This window comes from Papilio xuthus, unplaced genomic scaffold (genome assembly GCF_000836235.2).
Source record: "Papilio xuthus unplaced genomic scaffold, Pxut_1.1 DF827789.1, whole genome shotgun sequence".
Classification (NCBI taxonomy): Eukaryota; Metazoa; Arthropoda; class Insecta; order Lepidoptera; family Papilionidae; genus Papilio; species Papilio xuthus.
Window position 1 is genome coordinate 488,740 of NW_013530860.1, and position 19,672 is coordinate 508,411.

Sequence of the window (19,672 nt, forward strand, 5' to 3'; positions counted from 1 at the left end):
CACGATGTACAACGACGCTCAATGATTGCTTTTGCATTTATGATGTTAAAATTGTGTGTAAAAACCTTAGTTAATTTATCTAATACCGTCCTACTGTAACGAAGTTAAAATTCCTTACAACCTTTACAAGTTACAGCCAAAAGCCTTGAGCTCTTAATTAAAACTTTAATTATGAAAACACAAGAGTCATGTCGATATTCAGACTCCAAAATAATGAAAAGGTTTCAATATACTCTTTCCCTTCAGAGGTTCGGCAAAATCTAGATATAAAATGTATAAATTTAAACAAAATGAATTTTGGTCATCAATTTATTTACGAAAAATTACATTAGAATTATAATTAAGAAGAAATTGAGTATATTTTGTTATCCTAATTGATGATGGGCGTGAACTCGGAGGTCGGTTCTTCGTATGCACTGGGCGGGACCTCGGCCTTAACATGTCTCGAGTAATCGTAAGTGAACAGTTTCACTGCTATGAAACCTCCAGACCCTGGAGCTCCACGGTGGATAAGACCCGCGCCGCTCGATAGACCACCACCTGGATATTGGTACCGGTTATAATAATATAAAGGGACAGGCAATAATTAGTCGAAAGCAATGTGTAAAAACTTAATGAGTATACAAAACATTCGACTATTGAAAACAATTTAAATCTTCCGGGGCTATGTTTGAATTCAAGAGTCTTTAGTATCCGGTACAAAACAAACTCATTGGAAACTATTAAATATAATCTCGTTATTTCTGTACCAAAGAATACAGCGTACCTTTCAATGGTTGTACGGATTGTATATCTATGAAGGGAACGGTGCTCTGCGCAGCGTCAGCCTCGAAGTCTGTGTTGGTGAACTCGATGAACTGATCGTGCTTGGAGTCCACTGACAACGGCATCGGACTGCGCGTCGGTATATCCGGCCGGTGTAGTGTTAACTGCGATCTGAAGTAATTAAATGCATTAATTTCAATAGAAATTAACAAATATTCTGGGTTTCGTCATGTGTGTAGGACTAATAGTCTTAAAGAAACTAACCTCGGTTTCTCCGCTCCTTCAGTATTGTCATTACTAATCCAAATGCCCTTTTCCGGGGAGAGGCGACCGGTAGTGTAGTTGAACGGTGTCGATCGAATTTCGAAGTGCAAATGTGCACCGATCATACGGAACCTAAAAGCCATACAATAGTTAAAACAATTGACAGAGTAACGCAAGCTTTTTGGTAATTACGACAACCGAAACGCTCGTATCAAATCATATTATCTCTGTCGTTCACTTTGAAAAGACAGACAACATGGTGAACAAATGTCAAAGCAGTGAAATTTCACCTTTTGCCAACATTACCTGACACCGGTTAGTACGTGTCCCACAGGCGAGTCTAATTCATCCAGATCGATAGCTCTCCTCTCGTACGTGAGCGTGTGGTAATCTGTACCTTCTCTGAAACCCTGGTCGTTAGGATCGAACTTCTGTATCGGTACCCAGCTGCCGGCCTTCACCGCACCGCGCTCGCCCAGTGTACCCTCGCTTATCTGAAGGTGGAACACACGTCCGTGCTTCACCAGACGTATACCAGTCACGACCCTGTAATATCGAAAAAAAATATTAACCCTTATCTCTCAGACTAACCAATTAAAGACCCCCGCACACCCATGCTGTTAGCACTACTCCTAAACGTAAAAATACAATAATAAAGTTATTGTAGCCCCTATAACAATTTATTCTAATCTAGCGAAGACATTTACAAAGCTAGAATTTATAGCTTAAATCCTCTCAGTCGGTGTTGGTACTGACATGTTCTTCGTGTCATCAGCGCATGCTTCTTGCAAGCTAAAGAAGCGTTCCGCTTTGTTGACATCGTCCTCGCAAAGGCAAAAGCAGTAAGAGCAGTGGAGGAGATTCCATTTCCACCACGAGTCGACCTTAAGACAAAAAATGATTATTAAACGACTGATTGTTATGACATAGTACTCCGGACGATGGTTACTAGGTGTGCGGGCGTCCTAATATTTTGGGACTAACTTGTTGTTCTTAACGTCGGATGTGGAGTCCCACAAGCTGAAGTAGCGGTCGGATTTTGGGCCGGACTCGTCGCAGAGACACATGCAGTACGAGCAGTGCCAGAACAGCCAGCGCCACCATGAGTCTACCTGTGGGACTTGCACCGCGGTTACTATGCCCATCCACGTGAAATTTAGAAACCACTTCTACCAATATTGAGCACTTCTATTTCTTTAAATAGCTAATTTTTAAACATATAAGTGGGGATATTTATACGAAATAATTCAAGAAATAGATGTAGTAAGTTTTTTACCTTATCGGGCAGACGCGAGCAGCTATATGACTGGCCGAATCTCCTGCCGTTTTCATATTCTATCCACTCGTATCGACGCTTGTTGTTTCTGCCCTGCAAACGTTAAAGAAATAATTAACAAAAGTTCGAAAACTTTTAAATAAATTAATTAATATGTTTTTAGTGCAATACAACGCAGTAAATTTGCGATCGAAAAGACCAGACTAGGTGGATTAATTTTATAAAACCATTTTCTTCCCTAATTCACTTTTTTTTTTAATTTGTTACTAATTTTATGAATAAACTGAGATATTTAGTCTACTTATAAGCGAGGCAGTGCCCCAGCCTTAGTTATCTTGTTACCTACCTATTGTTAGCAAGAAAATCGGACACTGTGCCGGTGAACTGGCACAACACTAGCCTAACTAAAATTTCGACGTCTATGTCCCCTCACTATTCATTCTGACACTGGACTTTCTAACAAAAGCACGTCATTCGCGCCAAAGGATTCTCATAATGTCTGAAACTATAAACCTTTAAATAAAAATACTAACGCTGGCCTGACAGACGTTCATATCGGAGTCGATGTATTGGCAGTTGATGATCCTCCCGTTACATGTCTCCTGTCTGGAGCAGAACTGATCCTTGAAGCAATCGTGCCTCTCAGCCAGCGTGTAATACGCGCAGTTGTCGCGGCATGTCCCCTCCGTGTTCATGTCCACCTCGTTCTCTATGTAACCTTGAAGTAGACGAGTCACTTCGGCGTATGTTTCACCTGGAACAAAATTTTAATTAGTAATAGAAATCGAGTGTTTGTTGGTCCATTACTTTAAAACTACTAAACTTATAGGTATAATATGACTAACTGACAGGAAACTTTTTTAGAATGTGTTAAGGAAAATAAAACGAAAATCTGGGAGTATGAACTCTTTCATTATAGAAAAAATGTTTGTACTAACTGATAAAAGGTGTATAAATATGAGGCGGGTTTTACCAACTCGATTTAATTATTATTGTAAGATTTGGTACGAATGCAGTTAAGTTTTTACAAGCTTTTTTTTATGAATGAAACCTTTGGGTCACGTAGATATTCGTTTAGATCGCCGCAACATCTGTACGGAAATAGTGCTATCTCTGTTTTCCCAAAGATAATGAAAGTGATGACGATATGTTTTTGTTAGTTAATAAATACGAGTTCGTTCTTACCTTCTTTATGTACGGGAGGGTCGCAGCGGTACACATCTCGTCTAGCCATAGCCAGGGCTGCTTTCGCTGCGGTCGCTGTCCGAGCTGACCTCTCGCCGTACCTCTGTCTAGTTAGGCTCGCTTCTTGTGTGAAGTTTCCTGGAATACATTTATTAAAATTTATAAGCTATCTAATTAAAAAACCCATTCCATAAGCAAATAGGATATGGAATTACAATTTAAACAATGCACTTGTTTATTGAATTTTATATTTCGCACTTTTTTATTTTTAAAATAATAAATAATGGCTTATTAATTTTAACGATAACTGCGAATTACATTTATGTTATTTGTGTCCTGTTTGTTATTCTAAATATAAATAATCCTAATTAAATGTGAAACAAATTAACAAAGGGGAAATAATTTTAATTAACATGATAACGATGGTAAGGGAAAATCGTGTAATATTAATTGTTTTTCTTAAATATGGATGTTGACAGATCATGGGCTTAACAAACCTAACGTATATACGTACTAGCTGTCCCCCGCGACTACGTCTGCACGATATTAAAACTTTATAAGCCTAAGTGTTCTTCGAGATTATTTTCTACATCTATGCTAAATTTCAGAGATCTGTTCAGTCGTTCTGGAGATCAAAGAAACATCCATCTATCCATCTAAACATTCACATTAATATTAGTAAGATTTATTTATTTGTTTGCTATACATTGACACTGTATTTGTCGGGTTTCCACATTCCATACGTTATAGTTTCGATGTAACCGTAGGTTTCCACGGGCGAAACTTTTGTATACTGTAACAAGGTTGTCTGGGCCATAGAGATGCTATCGCGGTTAGTTCTATATATAAATATGCAAAATCTCCATAGACAAAAATAAAAACATGACGAGACAACTGCAGTACAATAAGGATCTTGTGACACTTGTTTGACATTGATGGAGAGGCATTGGTGACCTGTCAATTAGTCTAGCGTATTGTATGAATATTTCAGCAGTGGAAACCTACGCCTAATCTTTAAAAAAATGGTTCTCATTATCGTTTGCATTTGTTTTTGCTCGCGTTTGTGTTATATCAGAATATTATGTTTAATTTGTATGTTCATAAGATAACACGTTTAACAATGTCATTTTAATTCGCTATATTGTATACAAGTTTTAATAATAATATCATCATCAACCTGCTCTTATCCATATTGGGGGTCGGCACAGTGTGTACTACTCCTCCTATCTCTATCAGCCGTCACATCAGAATCTATCCTCTTCCTACGCATATCCTCTTTCACAGTCACATAATTCAATTTGTTACGATATGCAAACGATAGTATATGTTTTTATACAGTCGAAACCCATGATTAATATTGTACCTAATAATCCATTTAACAAAATAATCAATCAATGACTAAGTATATAGTTAATAATTTATCATGGTTTCTATGTCTGAAAATATTATGACACCTTAATGACAATAACATGATAAATAACGCGTTATTTTATATACGCAATAAACAATGCTGACTCGACATGTTTCCAAGAAGTAAAGACAAAGAGATTGTGCCTGCGTGTCTGCGGACTTGCTCATTTACGACTGATATGTACTTTATATCGAGTTGTTTACATAGGAAGTTCACATCCTTTTTAGATTTTTTTATTATAAAAATTCGTTGATAAATAAATTTTAATTTTGTTGTAATTCTAATACTGTTTTTCTTTTGTAATAAAAAATAATCAGCTTAAAGCCAAAAAATGTAAAAGAGCTATCGTCATTTTTAATTTTTGAAATCAATTCTTTGATTTGAATTTTTTAGAGAGTTTTACATTGATGATAATTTACTATCTTACTAATATTATAAATGCAATTGAATGTTAAGATGGAAGGATCGATATTTGTTAGAAGGTATGTCCAGAACTGCTGCACGAATCTCATTGAAATTTGGCATAGATATAGAACATAGCTTGCGAGAACACACATCTCTTTTATTTCGATCCGACGGAGTCGCAGATGTCAGATAGTTTTTCATAATTGTGTGTTTGTGTGTGTGTATTTCTGTAGTCTTTTGTGTCGTACCTTTTCCATAGATCCTCAGTAGCATCCAAGAGAACTGCATCATGGCGTATCCTTTGATCTCTGTTAGTGATATCGTATTGTACATGTCGTATATCAGCTGGTGCGGAGACAGCTGGAGGTCGCATAGATCTGGATGATCCTCCTGGAAATAGTAGAATGATACAGTAGATTTAGATACTGTTTCCACTAAACGACTATTATTCTCGCGGCTAACTGCTAAGTGAAAATATGAACTAAATCTTGCTATCTTACTCATATACAGTCCACTCGCTCAACGGAATGTTTGGATATATAGATAAAAGGATGGATATTGTTAGAAGGTATCTTCAGAATGGCTGCGTGGATTTTGCTGAAATTTGGCATTAGTGTAGAACATAGAAGAACTGGAAGAAGACATAGGTATAAGTAGTATTTTTTTAAATTCCGCGCGCAGATTCGGAGAATACAGCTAGTAATAATTATAAACTAAGTGACTAGCGTCGCTAATAAGTTCAATTTATTAGGTTTGTACAATAGTATTTATTAAATTGCTGTTTTATTAGGTAAAAATTCGTCATCCCCAATTCTTACTACGCCAATTTGACGTTGACAATAATACAGGAAAATGTTGTAGAAATGGGTTATTTTGTACACAATACATTCGTGAGAAAATTGTGGTTAATGTCGGTCTGAAAATTCCGTTAAAATGTATTTTTACCATTTGAATTTGTAATGATAAAGTTTAATATGTTGGTATTGTTCTCATTCTATGCACAATTTACGAGTTCATGTAGACAAATCATTGACACTTAAAAATTTTTTTACAAAATAATACATAACATTAACAATATCATACTGGTAATCATATACATAACGTATGTATAATATAGAGTGTCTTGTTGCAGAATATGCTTTTTAAATAATATTTGAAGGAACATTTATCAGCATTTGAGAAATTTAGTAAGATGTTTAGATTAAAAATTGAACGGTAAAAAGCAATAGCCGCGATATGCACGTGCGGCCTTTGTCAAATGATAACGGTGTATTGTCTGTATCCATTTGTCATCAGGAACTCAGGTTTCTTGGTCATTCAAAGAAATCGACGTTAGTACAAAGCGATTATTTTATGGTTGTTGCCTTTATTGTAATCGGATCATTTGATTGCTAACTATTCGAGCAATTATCCTATATTTCTTTGGTTTTTTTCATCATGTGTGTTTGAAAATGCAACAAATAAAAGCACTAAAGTAATGCTACGAAGGAAGAGAATCGTGTGTACGGGATATAAATTTTAATGCTTACGTATGCCTTTGTACCATTTAATATATTCAAACAAGTGGATCTTTTCGAGATCTTTGTTGCGAGTTGCCTTTGTATAATTATTTAAAGGTGATTTACTATAAATTGACATTTTAATTACTAGAAAACGTTTAGTAATCACCTACTTACTTTTCATTTAATTGTTAAAGTAACATTAAACATAATTTTATGTTTCGTTGTAATTATAATTACGAGCAGCAATTGATAGTCATTGGGGTTATTATTGAGGTCGTTATTGCGAAACGGCTCGACGTCATCGAGTGCGGGCAAAAGTGGAACGACGGAGTGTTTCCGAATTGTTTACGATGAGCGAAATGTAGACTCCATACGGAATTAAATACGACCGATGTTTATATAAACACCGGGTGGGTCATCGGCTGTTGACCCCTCGTACGCTACTGAGTTTAACCTTTAGACAAGTACCTGTAGCACAGCGCGGAACATGTCGCCGTGCTCTGTGAGGTCGTGCAACTTTCGCACCGCCTGCGCCACCGACGCCTTGGGGTCCATGAGCACGCTTTCGGCCAAGTCCAGCCACTCGCGCACCGGCGCAGGCACCGAGCCCGGCAGCGCCTGCCGCTGTATGAACTCCACGAAGTTTTTGTACAGACCGTCGATGAGGCGTAGCTTGTCCCTCGCCTTCGACCACAGCCAAATCCCGACAGGCGTCGGTGGCGGTGGCGGCACCGCCTCTATGTACTCATTCATTGTCACGAAAAACTTTGCTAATTCGACGTCCCCGCCCTGGCCCGTCGAAAGCCACGACGGATTCGAAACGTTCTTCCATAATGAAACCTCGAGATCGTAGAAATTGCTGCGCACTTTGTCAACTGGCGACAGGTCGTCCGCGAGCGCGAACACCAGCAGCGCTAAAAGCGCCGCTACTCTCATCGTGATTGTAAAGCAAAACGCGGCGCGCGGCGGCGTGGGGCAGACTGACGCGGAGGGCCGGACCGGCTGCGACCGGCGCGCGGCGTCGCCCTAGTGACGCGACACCCACTATCGATACTTTTGGCACGCAAACACCTTCGTCACGTTTGCGTATTTACATTTTGATAAATCATTCAAACGCAAAGAGGCAGTAGGTTGACACCTTGAATATAAAAACATTTACGTATAATTTATGATATATTCGTGACGAAAGACTTTTAAAGTTATCTGAGAACGAAAACAATATCGAATTCAACCGGTTTTACGTGCCATTCGCTTAAGACACTTTTCATCAAACAATTTTTTGCACACGTATTGTATGTACTCTACTCATTATACTATATGTATCTACATTTATTATTTTAGGATATTCCTATGATATATTCAATTAATATATCGGGCGGTGTATCGCCTAGAAAAGCTTGTGCGATATATTCATTCCTATTAACAAGGATTTAACAATTGACGTTCAAGTTTTCCCGTGCCCTTCGGAATACTCGGATACGGAATATACATTTTTGTATTTTTCTTTTTTACAAAAAAGTCATCGATATCTATAAAACAGTATACGTCTACATCATTGTCCCGCGTATTAATGCTGTTAGCTCAAGGCAAAATTAATTTTGCCCGCACATAATCCTTATTACTGAGTAACAAGATATGTTTTATTGTGTTTCGATTCAAGGTAGATGTGTGTCGGGTGCTATGGTTATTTAGTCTCGGCTACGGCGTCGTGTCAGCTGACATCGTACGCGGAATGTTTTTATTATTGCAGCGTCTGTGGGGTGCAGCGCGGGGGGTGCAAGGGACGGGGGTGGTGCTATCGATCATTTCGTTCGGTCTCGTCCCACCCCTAGCGGTTGACGGGCTGTCTGCTACTACCTCACTCGCTCTGTGCAATACGTTTTTATCTCGTTGAATTGATTTATATAAAGTATTAAATGATCGAATTGTGACAAAGAAAATAAAATTTTAAGCTTTTCTTTATTCTGTAGCTAGTTATGGATATTTTCAGGATGATATTAAAATTATGAGTTAAAATGGATTTCTTTTTATAAATACCCTTAGCGGAGCTTTGTTGCGGGTTGTTAACCTTTCTTGTTTTTATATCAGTCTCCTGAGATGTGTCGGGATATAATTTTTAAAAGCAGGCAATATTTAAAATTATCTCATGCAATCAATATATTTTTATTCATTCCAAACAGACTTATGAAATGACAATGTTCCTTTTCTATGAATGTTTCTACGAAGTGGAAGATGTCGCACTATATCGATAACATGTTGCACTTCCTGTTACTAGGTATTAAGTGTCAAGGTTTGTTGTTTCGAAATCGCCCCGCCCTTGATCTCAATAGCTAGTTTCCTGCCTGACTCATAGAACACTTGTAGCGGCCCTCGTAAAATTAATGTGCAACATAAGTTCATATCACATCAAGCATCCCCTATGAGCTCTTATCGATAAAAACTCAATGCTTTGTTCTTTGTTTCCTCGATGTTGGTTCGAATATTTCTACTACAATGTTAAAAACAAATGAATGAACAAATACGGTAGGCATAATATTTCTTGATTATCACCATGCTTGTATATTATGTAGGGTTGGCACAACAGGTTTCGTCCTCCTAATAGATTTGATGTTTTTAATATCAGTCTTATCCATGTATGATAATTAAAATATTAATTTAAGAGGTGAATTGTATTTGCGTAATAATACTATTTTTTTTTATAAACTTTGGATACAACCATATATCGTTTCGTTTGTGGTGCTTCAGTGGCCTATATAGTGTTCGTTGCGCCGACAGATGTCAGCCAGATATCTGCCTGTTAATAAATTAACGAATGTGTGTCGAGAGCATGCGAGACGTTGCAAAAAATGACGTGTTTAGCAAATGTTCAGTCAATTGGAGATTGTCACATCGTCAGCTCATAATATCCTCCAAGTTAGTGGAGTTTATTTCACTGAATGGTTACAATTTGTCTTATATTTATCGTCGCTTTAACTTAAATGTCAATTTAAAATGTAAAGGATGCTGGCAATTCAATCTATGATAAATAAATACGTAGTTAAGTTTATTTCCTGTTTCAACTTAGGCCCGGCTATTGTAGTATACGATTACATGACATAACATATTGTTGTTTCAGTTTTTTCAATGAAAATAAAAGTGATGACCGTATGTATCAATGTTTGCAGAATAGATCATTGTGAATACTATAACAGAATTCTTTTTTGATAGTATGAAATTGTAACTAACTTAATTTTGGTAGTGTGAATAAAATGATATAGTCATTGCTGGCAAACAAAGAGCGACCGTTACGAATGATTCATGACGATCGTCATGAGACATGACGTCGGACTCCACCGAGGTCACATTCGTGTGAATATCACAATTTTAAGTGCTAACGGATCGCTTTCTACAGTTTAAACTTGTTTAGACAATTTTGTTACGTTAAAATAACCCAAATTAGATGTTAAATTTAAGAATCGTATTATTTTACATCTGTTCTATTTACTATCTGTTATTAAAATAAGATATATGTACGTTCTCATGGATCGTTTTTGATTTGAAGATTCGAGATCATTGCATTAAATTTTGAAGCTTAGAATTACATACTTTTTGATAGTAGCATACATGCAACTCTATTAATTATTTCCTAGTAAAATTATATTGTAGTTATAATTTTAGTATACAGTATCACAGAGTAATGAGTCACCCGGACACCAGCCGGGGTCAAGTAACTCCATTGATAGGCCTCGCTTTGTGTCAGCTTTGAATTGCAATTCAGTAGGGCCCGTATCTGACTTACTTACCCTATATAAGAGTTATAAACTAAACAATTTCCACTGTACAATCGCCTGTACCTACAAAAAGATATTGTTTTCTCCTTTTTTTTAAAGAGAATAAGTGAGACAACTATGTTTTTGTACAGGTGTTTGGTAATGCATTCCCAATGGCTGTAATATAATAGTACGTTTTAGGCGTATAGCACACTTATGAGCTACTAACTTTGCTCTTTAGGTAGCTTGTCTAGAAATTGAACATAGTAATATTTTTATACAAGATTCCCGGCGCCAACCGCTAACCGATTTTTTTTTTATATCATAAGGTGGCAAACGAGCGAGCGGCCACTAAAAATCGCTGAAATAGCGAAGTGACCGTTGCCCATAGACATACGCAATTGCATATGCGTTGCCTACCTTGAATCGACGGAGGAGAGGATGCACAGAAAGAAAATATTTTCCCTTCTCATGCATCCCCTCTTCCGGAAAGTTCACTTCCACTTCCCATCCTTTTCCTTATACGAAAAAGGGTGGGAAGGGAAAGAGAACTAAATATTATAGATATTCCTTCAAATTAGGTGAACATTTAAACAATGTTCATTTTAATTACGTAAAGTCTTATGGGTCATGTACAATTTAGTTACCCTATAAATTATTGCCTTATCAGAAGAATGAAGTTACGTGTGTTGTGTTTATTCTATGGACTCATTTGGTCCAATGGGAATTGATTTATAAGTCGAACGGTCCAACGGAAAACATCCGATAGTTAATGGACTATAGGTTTTATTATTTGGATTATGTCATTATACTGGTGATCGATTACCAAGGTTACTGTGCTATCATGCGTTACCTCATTGATGGTTTAAATATTGTTAACATCGGCAATGCATACCCATAGATATATAAAGCATCGATTAGAGAATCTATCTTTGTTTTTTTTTCAGTATTTTCCTTCGATTGTTTACTAATTTCTTACTTGATTACCTCAGTGTGAATTCACTAGCAACTAGTCTCACTATACCACCACTCGATTTTTGTAAGATCAAGCTATTTAAGTTACGATTATATTATAAATTGTAAGTAGTCTTCTTATGTTATATTTTGGAGTGATTTTATTGAAGAAATAATTCAGAGATTTTTAGTTTAATATCATTGAAGATACATTCATCATCATTCATTCATTCTTACGGTGAAGGAAAACATCGTGATGTAACCTGCACATATCAGAGAAGAAATTTAAAGATATGTGTGAAGTCAACCAACCCGTACTTGGCCAGCGTGGTTGACTATGGCCTAATCACTCTTAACTTAAGGTAGGCTCCGATCCCCTCGGTGGGGACGTATAGTGAGCTGACGATAATGATGATCATTGCAGACTTTTAAAAATGTTGCACGTACGTAACTATTTATAATTAAACCCACGTATATAAGTAACGGTATTAAAATAGTTCAATGAACTTGACTAACATTAAAAAAAATTAGAAAACGCATAAATGACATAAAAATAAATGTCACAAAGTATGGTAAATTTATTCATGACTATTATAAAAAGCTAACGCTGGGCGGAATCTTTGTACGGTCCTTTTTAAGGGCATATAAATATGATATGTCACACAAATCCGGCTCTAATTTTTCTTGAAAGAAATCTAAACGGCTACTTTTATGATGCTTTATTGCCGTTTTTAAACCGTTATACTAATCTGAAGATAAATTGCGTTCTGTGTTAAGGTTAGTTATCATTAATCATACACTTTGGTCTCTATTACGTTAGAAGAACTCGCACTTGTAATCATAGTGGGTAGGCAGAGACTATATAAGTTCATTGTATCGTGCACTTTACTTAAAAAAAAATACTGGTAAATTTGATTGAAAGTGACGTTAATTTAATAAGTTTGTTATTGTTTTATTAAGATTTTTATAGTTTCTACTAATATAAATACAAATGTTTAGATGAATTGATGGATGTTTGTTTGAAGGTATCTCCAGAACGGCCGCGTCTAGAACGAACACGGTCTGGAAGAACACAAAGACTACTAATTTTTTTTTAATTCCGCACAGACGGAGTCGAGGACGATGGCTAATCCATATTTCTTCTGTCGTCCTTTGTAGCAATTTACATTCAATCTCATTATAGTGTGTTATTTAATATACTTTTTAATCTTATATGTTAGTCATTGTAATTATGAAAGTTGAAATCTTAATGAAGCAACCATTGAACAATCGATGACGATGTGTCGGACCAACAGATTAATTGGTTGTTTTGAGATGCGGCAACAAACAAACATCCCTTGTTTGTCGTCGGTATGCTGTTTACAAACGGGTGCAGCGGATACACTCGTCTTTTGATACAACTAGAATATTCTTTCACAAAATATATCGATCAAATTTTCCTATACATCAGAAACATGCATATGACTGACTGTGGCCCGCGACTCTGACTCTTTGAGCGGAATTATAAAAAACAATTAGTATCCTATTTGTTCTTCCAGACTATGTTCTATACGTACGCGAAATTTCATCGAAATCCATTCAGTCGTTCTGGATATATCTTTACACAAACATCCATCCATCCATCTAGATTTTTGCATTTATAATATTAGTAAAATACGTAAGAAGTAAGATAATATGTAACCCTACCTGAAACTCAGTTTTAGCTAGTTTAGGAGAGAGCTTTACCACTTATGTGATTTTTTTTTTGTTCAATAAAGATTTATTTTTTATTTTAGTCACTTTACGTTCATGAATCATGTAGTGTCATATAACAAAAATACATGGTCTTCTACATGTTGAAATAAATCTCTTGAAAGTTAATATTGCTAACTTACGAGAGCAGCATGATTAACTAAGCCCTAATGACCTCTAATTAAGGTTTAGTTTGAAACTTTCGGTGGAGAGTAATTTGAGCTGACGACACATATAAATTAAAAGTTATAGGATATTCTTACATTCGTAGTAATCATTTGAGACGTACAACCGAAGTGTCTTATCCTGTTTAGATAGTAGTACTGGGAACACATAAAATCTTATAACTACTTTTATGGACAACAAACAGAAAGGTCTTATATCACTTTAAGAAATGGTTATCAGAGATCTTGGTGAACGATCAAATTTTACGTGTTTGTCAAATTATTTGATAGTGGAGACTTATAACATATATTTGAAGTCATCAACTCCCCACTAATTCCCCACCGAGGGGCTCGGATTCTACCCTAAGTTAGGGGTGATTAGACCATAGTCAACCACGCTGGTCCAATGTGGGTTGGTTGACTATATTTGAAGTGCTTGATGTATATCTTGGGCAAATAAATTTGTCAAAAAATTTGACCGTTTATAATATTTCAAATACTTCTTTTGAACCTTACCTAATATCTTCTTATGATATGTAGATGATATTTATTATTTATGTGGTTAACTCATTTCTTATCCAATGGATCAATTTAAATTATCAAAGTAGGGCTAAAATAATGTATTATTTTTAGTAATAAAGGAGCTGTCAGAAATCGCCGTTTGGAGAATTCAAATCAATGAATGGAAAATGTAAACACGATTCTGATGCTCCAACGATGTTATGAAATGCAGTTATGTATTTTTATAACAATACGATTCATTTACCTTTAGGAGCAAGCTTGTGATCTTTTGATGTTACCAAATAATGTCCTTATATCTCACTCAACTTGATGTCATCCGTGTTAGTTTTAATGGCATTTTAACATACACAGCTTTTAAAGTTGAGAATGAAATTCATGTACCCTTATTGGTAGTCTAATATGGTCTATTATCGAAATAGATTGATTTATTATCTTAGTGTCCCTCGGAGCATACTTTAATTAGGCAAATTACTATTGATTATATTATTTGTTTTACATTACGTGGCAGTAAATGTCAATGTTCTAATTTGTTGCTAAAGACAATACAATTCTTTGTTCTTAGAAACTCTCGTCTTTGTAAATTTTGCTGCAGATATTGATAGAACCCTTGAAATATCGATTATTTAAGTTTAGTCACAGCTGTCCATTGTGCTGACAGGAGAGTTTAGATACAAATTTTTACGTTGACAGGAGATCTACAAACTGACCGTATTGTGTCCAAATTTCACATTTCCAATATTGATTTACCAACCTGTAAGTCGTCCAAGGCAAGCTGCAAAATGCCTCGGCCCAGCAAATGTTTGTGCGGCGGAGAGATAAGGGAGTGTACTCGCTCAAGCAGGCCAGGCAGCGCGCCAGAGTCGTGCGATACGCACCACTCCGCGAAATCCTCTAGGGTGGCGCGCTCCAGCTCCTGCTGCAGCCGCACGTACTCGCGCATCTGCCGATTTGCCGCTGCCACACGGCTCAGCAGGTCTGCCAGCTCGTGCAGCCGTAGCTCCAGCCGAGCGCCCCGCCCGCCGGCCTTTGCTAGGAACATCGCCACTGAGCCCAGTTTCTCTATCCTGAGCTCAAGCCTCTCTATCGTCCTCGTCACCTGCGCCAACCTTGCCAGCACTTCCCGCTCCCGCCGCCTGATGAGCGGCAGTTCTACACCTCCGGACACATTGAACGGCCTTCCTATGACGTCCCAGGAGTTGAGCACTTCCTCGCCGATCTCTTTGCCGAGGCGGATAACGTCGAGCGCATCGTCGATGACAGCGTGCGCGGCAACGGCTAGCACAAGCAGCGCCAGCGCGCAGTGCACGCGGCGGGCGGACATGACGGACCGGCACGCACTGGCGCGCGCCACGCCGCCCCGCTGGGTGACCACTGTCGCACCTAACGATTTGCCCACACCGACTGTTAAATTGGGAAATTTACCAACTTAACGAAAACATTCACTATGAAAAGAACGGTGATCGAAAATATTTATTGAATGTATAGACGTCACTGTGTCACTTTCACAACTGAACTAACGTTAATTATATTTGCTTGCTTTGGCGCAGAGAATATTCCGTTACAAAACCTTCATCCCCGCCACACGGACCGGTTTAGCCGCTTTGCGTGTGTACAATTACTGCTCAACGTTTGCGAATAACGCCTCCGTATTTAATACTAATTAACTTCACATAACAAAGCAGATAAATACAAGTTTCAATGAAATAAGAATAACAATGAAATAAATATCATTCGTTATTTTTACCAAAATATTCCTCCTAATATTGTAGATATTAATTGGGTTTCAATAAGTTAAGAAATGCAATCATTTTATCAAAACTGTAATAAATGTGGGAAGTGGATCGCAACTAGCAACACCAAGCCTCACTGTTCCCCTATTTATAAAGCTAAGCTTTTTGTTACTTTCGCTTTTGATGTGTTGTCTGTCTGTTCATTATTTTGGTATCTTTGATTTTTTAAACTGCAATCCGCAATTATCGAAAATATGCACTATTACTATTAATTATACTATTTTTTCACACATGCTTTAAATGTCGCATTAAATCATCACTCATATGCTCTTTCAAAATTGTGTGCCAACAGGTTTCACGTCAGTGAAAACACGCAGAAATTGTATTCTAAAGTTATGTTACAAGACGATAAATTGAATCCAAAACTTCCTGAACGATGTTCTTTATAACACTATTTTTATATCTGTCGTAAAAACCTTTAAATATTTTCCGATACTATTTCCATACCAGACTAGTTTTTGTAAAGGGTCGTAATTCTTTTAGTGGTATATGACCGCAATAAATTGATTTTATATCATCTGCACGTGTAATTTGAACTCTCGACATAAGATTTGTCTGAGTAATTTTAAAATAAATAGGAAAGTTAGGATTAACGTTTCAAATTCTTCTTTCAAATGACTATCTTACTTACTTTATTTCAAAAACAACGCTATTTACAATCAGGAATCAATGTTACGATACTGAAGACATGTTAAAAGGATCAGGAATTTATCAGTGAGATATTGCTTGTTACTATTTGTGTTTCGCTTGTTTTTGCGCATAATGACTCAACTCTCCTGTTTTTCTTATCGTTTAGGAATGTAACATGTGGATCATTTTTTGTTACAATGTTGTCTTGCCCTACACCAAGACACCTAACGACAAAGAAGCCTTTTGTTCTAAGTTCTACGAATTTATAAGTTTACTGGTGTAAGTTATATAATATGATGATGATGATGAGTAGATATTAAACCATTGGCGGTTCAATTGTAGTTTTTAATCTTGCAAAAATATTAATGGATATCTTTCTTTTTTTATATCATATGGTGGCAAACGAGCGAGTAGCCACCTGAAATCGCTGAAATAGTGAAGTGACCGTTGCCCATAGACATACGCAATTGCATATGCGTTGCGTTGCCTACCTTTGATCCATGGAGGAGAGGATGCACAGAAAGAAAATATTTTCCCTTTCCATGCATCCTCTTATCCGGAAAGTCCACATCCACTTCCCATCCTTTCCCTGTAAGAAAAACGGTAGTAAGGGAAAGAGGACTAAATTTGGCCTCCGGGACGCACACTCATTAGACGAAACGCAGAATTGCTTCCACTTCACGCCTATCTTCTGTGTGGTCGTGGTATTTCACCGGGCGAACCGGGCCAATTCGTGCGAAGATGTTAAAGCGAGCTCTACCACTATAAGAGCTAAAGAGAGTTAAATCTGTGAGCTTCGTTATTCATTGTATTGTCTACTGACTTTATTACTAGACGACTATTATTGTTAAATCTAGCATAGCTGTTGCCCGCGATTCCGTCTGTCTGGAATTAAAAAAAATCTTAAGTAGTAGCCTATGTGTTCCTCTGGATTATGTTCTACGTCTGTGCCAAATTTTAGCGAGATCTATGTAGCCGTTCTGGTGATACCTCTAAACAAACATTGGTCGTTAAAAATTAATTACAGGATTCAAAAGAAACCATATAATATTGTTTTAGGTTACTAAGAGTACAACGTTTTTAAATAATGTGTGTTGTCTTACAGAGTCTTTTCTACGAGATCCTGGCTGGGGTGTGGGTGCGCAACGGGCTTCAGATCAAAGGTCAAGCGATGACGTACATTCAGGCAAACTTCTGCAACTCCATGGTAGATATGGATATCTACTGGCTACAGATCTGCGCAGCTCATCTGCCAGCTGATCAGTTCCTGGATATGTGTATTGATATGTAAGTGGGTAATGTGGATAGATTTTTTCCTCTTGACGCGCCTCTCCGACTAACGAAGGTTGACGATTATTTCTCCATATTTTCCATTGTCTCTTGCGAGGCGAAACAGATGGACAGTTTTAAAAGATGAAAACTTTCTTTTATAGTATACGTCGTTTTGTTGACGTCTGGCAAAAAAGTTCTTTTGTTATTAATATGACAAAAAAAATTGGAGAAATATGTCAAAGTGATTTGCATAAGTGAAGGTCCATACCGTGTAACATGTGCATCTTTTCATCCTGTTACTATTTTTTTTAAATATAATAAACGTCCGTGTACATAGGTTTGGCGTGCGTGAGTGGCTCAGTATGACGCCGTTGTCGCCGGCACAAGCGGCCGAGCAAGATGCCATGCTGGAAGGCCTGCTCACCTTCCTTGCTATACTCGTCTCTTCCAGAACTAACCTAGGTAATCATATACGTTCTTTTAGAAACACAGGATTATGTTATTTTGTGCTTGTTTGATTTTTTTTTTGTGGTGACTGCACAGGTAACGACGAGCTGACGCAGTCCCGGCTGGAGGTGAGCACTCTGCTGGCGGCGGGAGACAAGACGCACTCGCAGCTGCTGGAGCTGATGCCGGAGCGCTCCGGCAACGCGCATACCAGAAACTTTGAGAGCGTACTCAAAGAGGTGAGCATATTAGGAGAATAGTTTACAGTAGGAATTTGCAATGACAGTGATGTTTCCAATATCGCTTTGAGATTTGAACAAAAAAAGGTTTATTATTGAAATTTTTGAAAGGTTTTTATGCATGCTATTAGCTATCGCTAACGACTCCGTCCATTTGTGTTTGAAAAAATGCTTAATTAACCTATGCGAACCCGCGATTCGATCAGCCGTTTTGGACGAATTATACTCACTCAATTTTCTAAAAATTCGGAAATGTAGTTAAATTATGTTTACTGTGATGTGATGTTTTCAGTTGTCTACGTACCGTCCTCCTCCAAAGGGGTCAGAGAACCTGGAGCAGGGTCTGTTCGTGCCGAAGCCGGTTGTGTGGGAGCAGCACTACGACCCGCTGCACGTGCTGCGCCGCGCCGTGCACCGCAGGGACTTCCACTCCTCCATGGACAGATTCACCGCATAGTGAGATAATACTTTCTAATTGGTTAACTTAAGTTACTCTAGCATATATCAGCTATCTTTCTGTAAAATTCTCGTCAAAATCGGTCCAGTCGTTTCGGAGATTATTCTGCACAAACTTGACGATACAGATAAAAAAATGGCTTGTCCTTTTAAGCAACGCAAATATGATTTTTTTCTTCTTTCGATATTGCATACAGATAATTCAATTTTATTATTTGTCTTGATATAAATAAATACAGTAAAATAGATTTGCCTTTTTTAAGTTTGAGTACAGTTTGACAAAATCAGTATTTTATGTAAACTCTTCGCAGTGTACGCGAGAAGCAGAAGGCGGAGGGAGGTGTGAGTGGTGCGGCGAGCAGCCCCAGCAGTGCGGGCAGCGCGGCCAGCACGGCGGGGACCAGCTCGGCCAGCGGTACCGGCACGCTGTGGCCGCCGCTACGACCTGCGCAGGCGCCGCCCGCAGCCGCCGGCGATCCCAGGCTCATCTGTCTCTCTGGTAACATTATTATAAAGGCTAACTATTGTTTGCGAGTTTGTCAGCAGATTTGAAAAGAAGTAGCTTATAGAATGCCCGCGGGCATTAACTACCTTCCAGTTAAAACCGCTCCGGAGTTATCCCAGAACAAACGTGGCCTTGCAGACATACACAAAAATTTTGAAATTCGTTTTTTATTATCAACAATGCAAATCGCCTATATAAAATATGAATTTTATTTCAAGATATTACACACGGACGCTTCTATTTTATTAATATGCATATATTCACATGATACAGATCTTTTTTTATTTGTTTTGTGTGTTTACTGTTTTAATAGTTTGGTGTTGTTGTTGTTATGTGGGTGCAGGCGTGCTGCACGGCGCGCTGCTGGCGGTGCTGCACCGCGGCGTGCGGCGGCGGGACGGGGCG

The 19,672-nt window shown here is 37.8% G+C and overlaps 2 protein-coding genes across 4 annotated transcripts in view; one reads left to right on the forward strand and one right to left on the reverse strand.

The window, feature by feature from the left end:
* Ubr3 (Ubr3 ubiquitin ligase) overlaps positions 1 to 19,672 on the forward strand; it is a 43,003-nt gene that overhangs the window by 15,140 nt on the left and 8,191 nt on the right. The window contains exons 10-15 of the mRNA XM_013308763.1: positions 17,454 to 17,635; positions 17,958 to 18,082; positions 18,164 to 18,306; positions 18,599 to 18,762; positions 19,074 to 19,261; positions 19,611 to 19,669. Of these exons, the coding sequence (XP_013164217.1) occupies positions 17,454 to 17,635; positions 17,958 to 18,082; positions 18,164 to 18,306; positions 18,599 to 18,762; positions 19,074 to 19,261; positions 19,611 to 19,669 (861 nt within the window). The remainder of the gene's footprint in view (positions 1 to 17,453; positions 17,636 to 17,957; positions 18,083 to 18,163; positions 18,307 to 18,598; positions 18,763 to 19,073; positions 19,262 to 19,610; positions 19,670 to 19,672) is intronic.
* Positions 282 to 15,388, reverse strand: orion (chemokine-like protein orion). Of its 3 annotated transcripts, none has more exons than XM_013308854.1 (10): positions 14,680 to 15,388; positions 5,555 to 5,696; positions 3,491 to 3,628; positions 2,839 to 3,059; positions 2,306 to 2,398; positions 1,786 to 1,913; positions 1,336 to 1,575; positions 1,030 to 1,161; positions 767 to 936; positions 282 to 540 (listed from the first exon to the last, which is right to left on the reverse strand). In XM_013308854.1, exons 1-10 carry the CDS (start codon positions 15,247 to 15,249, stop codon positions 371 to 373), a joined length of 2,004 nt encoding a protein of 667 aa, XP_013164308.1. In that variant the 5' UTR covers positions 15,250 to 15,388; the 3' UTR covers positions 282 to 370. The 3 variants fall into 3 exon arrangements, with proteins under 3 accessions (XP_013164308.1, XP_013164307.1, XP_013164309.1); XM_013308853.1 differs by lacking the exon at positions 1,786 to 1,913 and adding an exon at positions 2,014 to 2,141 and having other exon boundaries at positions 283 to 540; positions 14,680 to 15,377; XM_013308855.1 differs by lacking the exons at positions 1,786 to 1,913; positions 14,680 to 15,388 and adding exons at positions 2,014 to 2,141; positions 7,277 to 7,800 and having other exon boundaries at positions 284 to 540.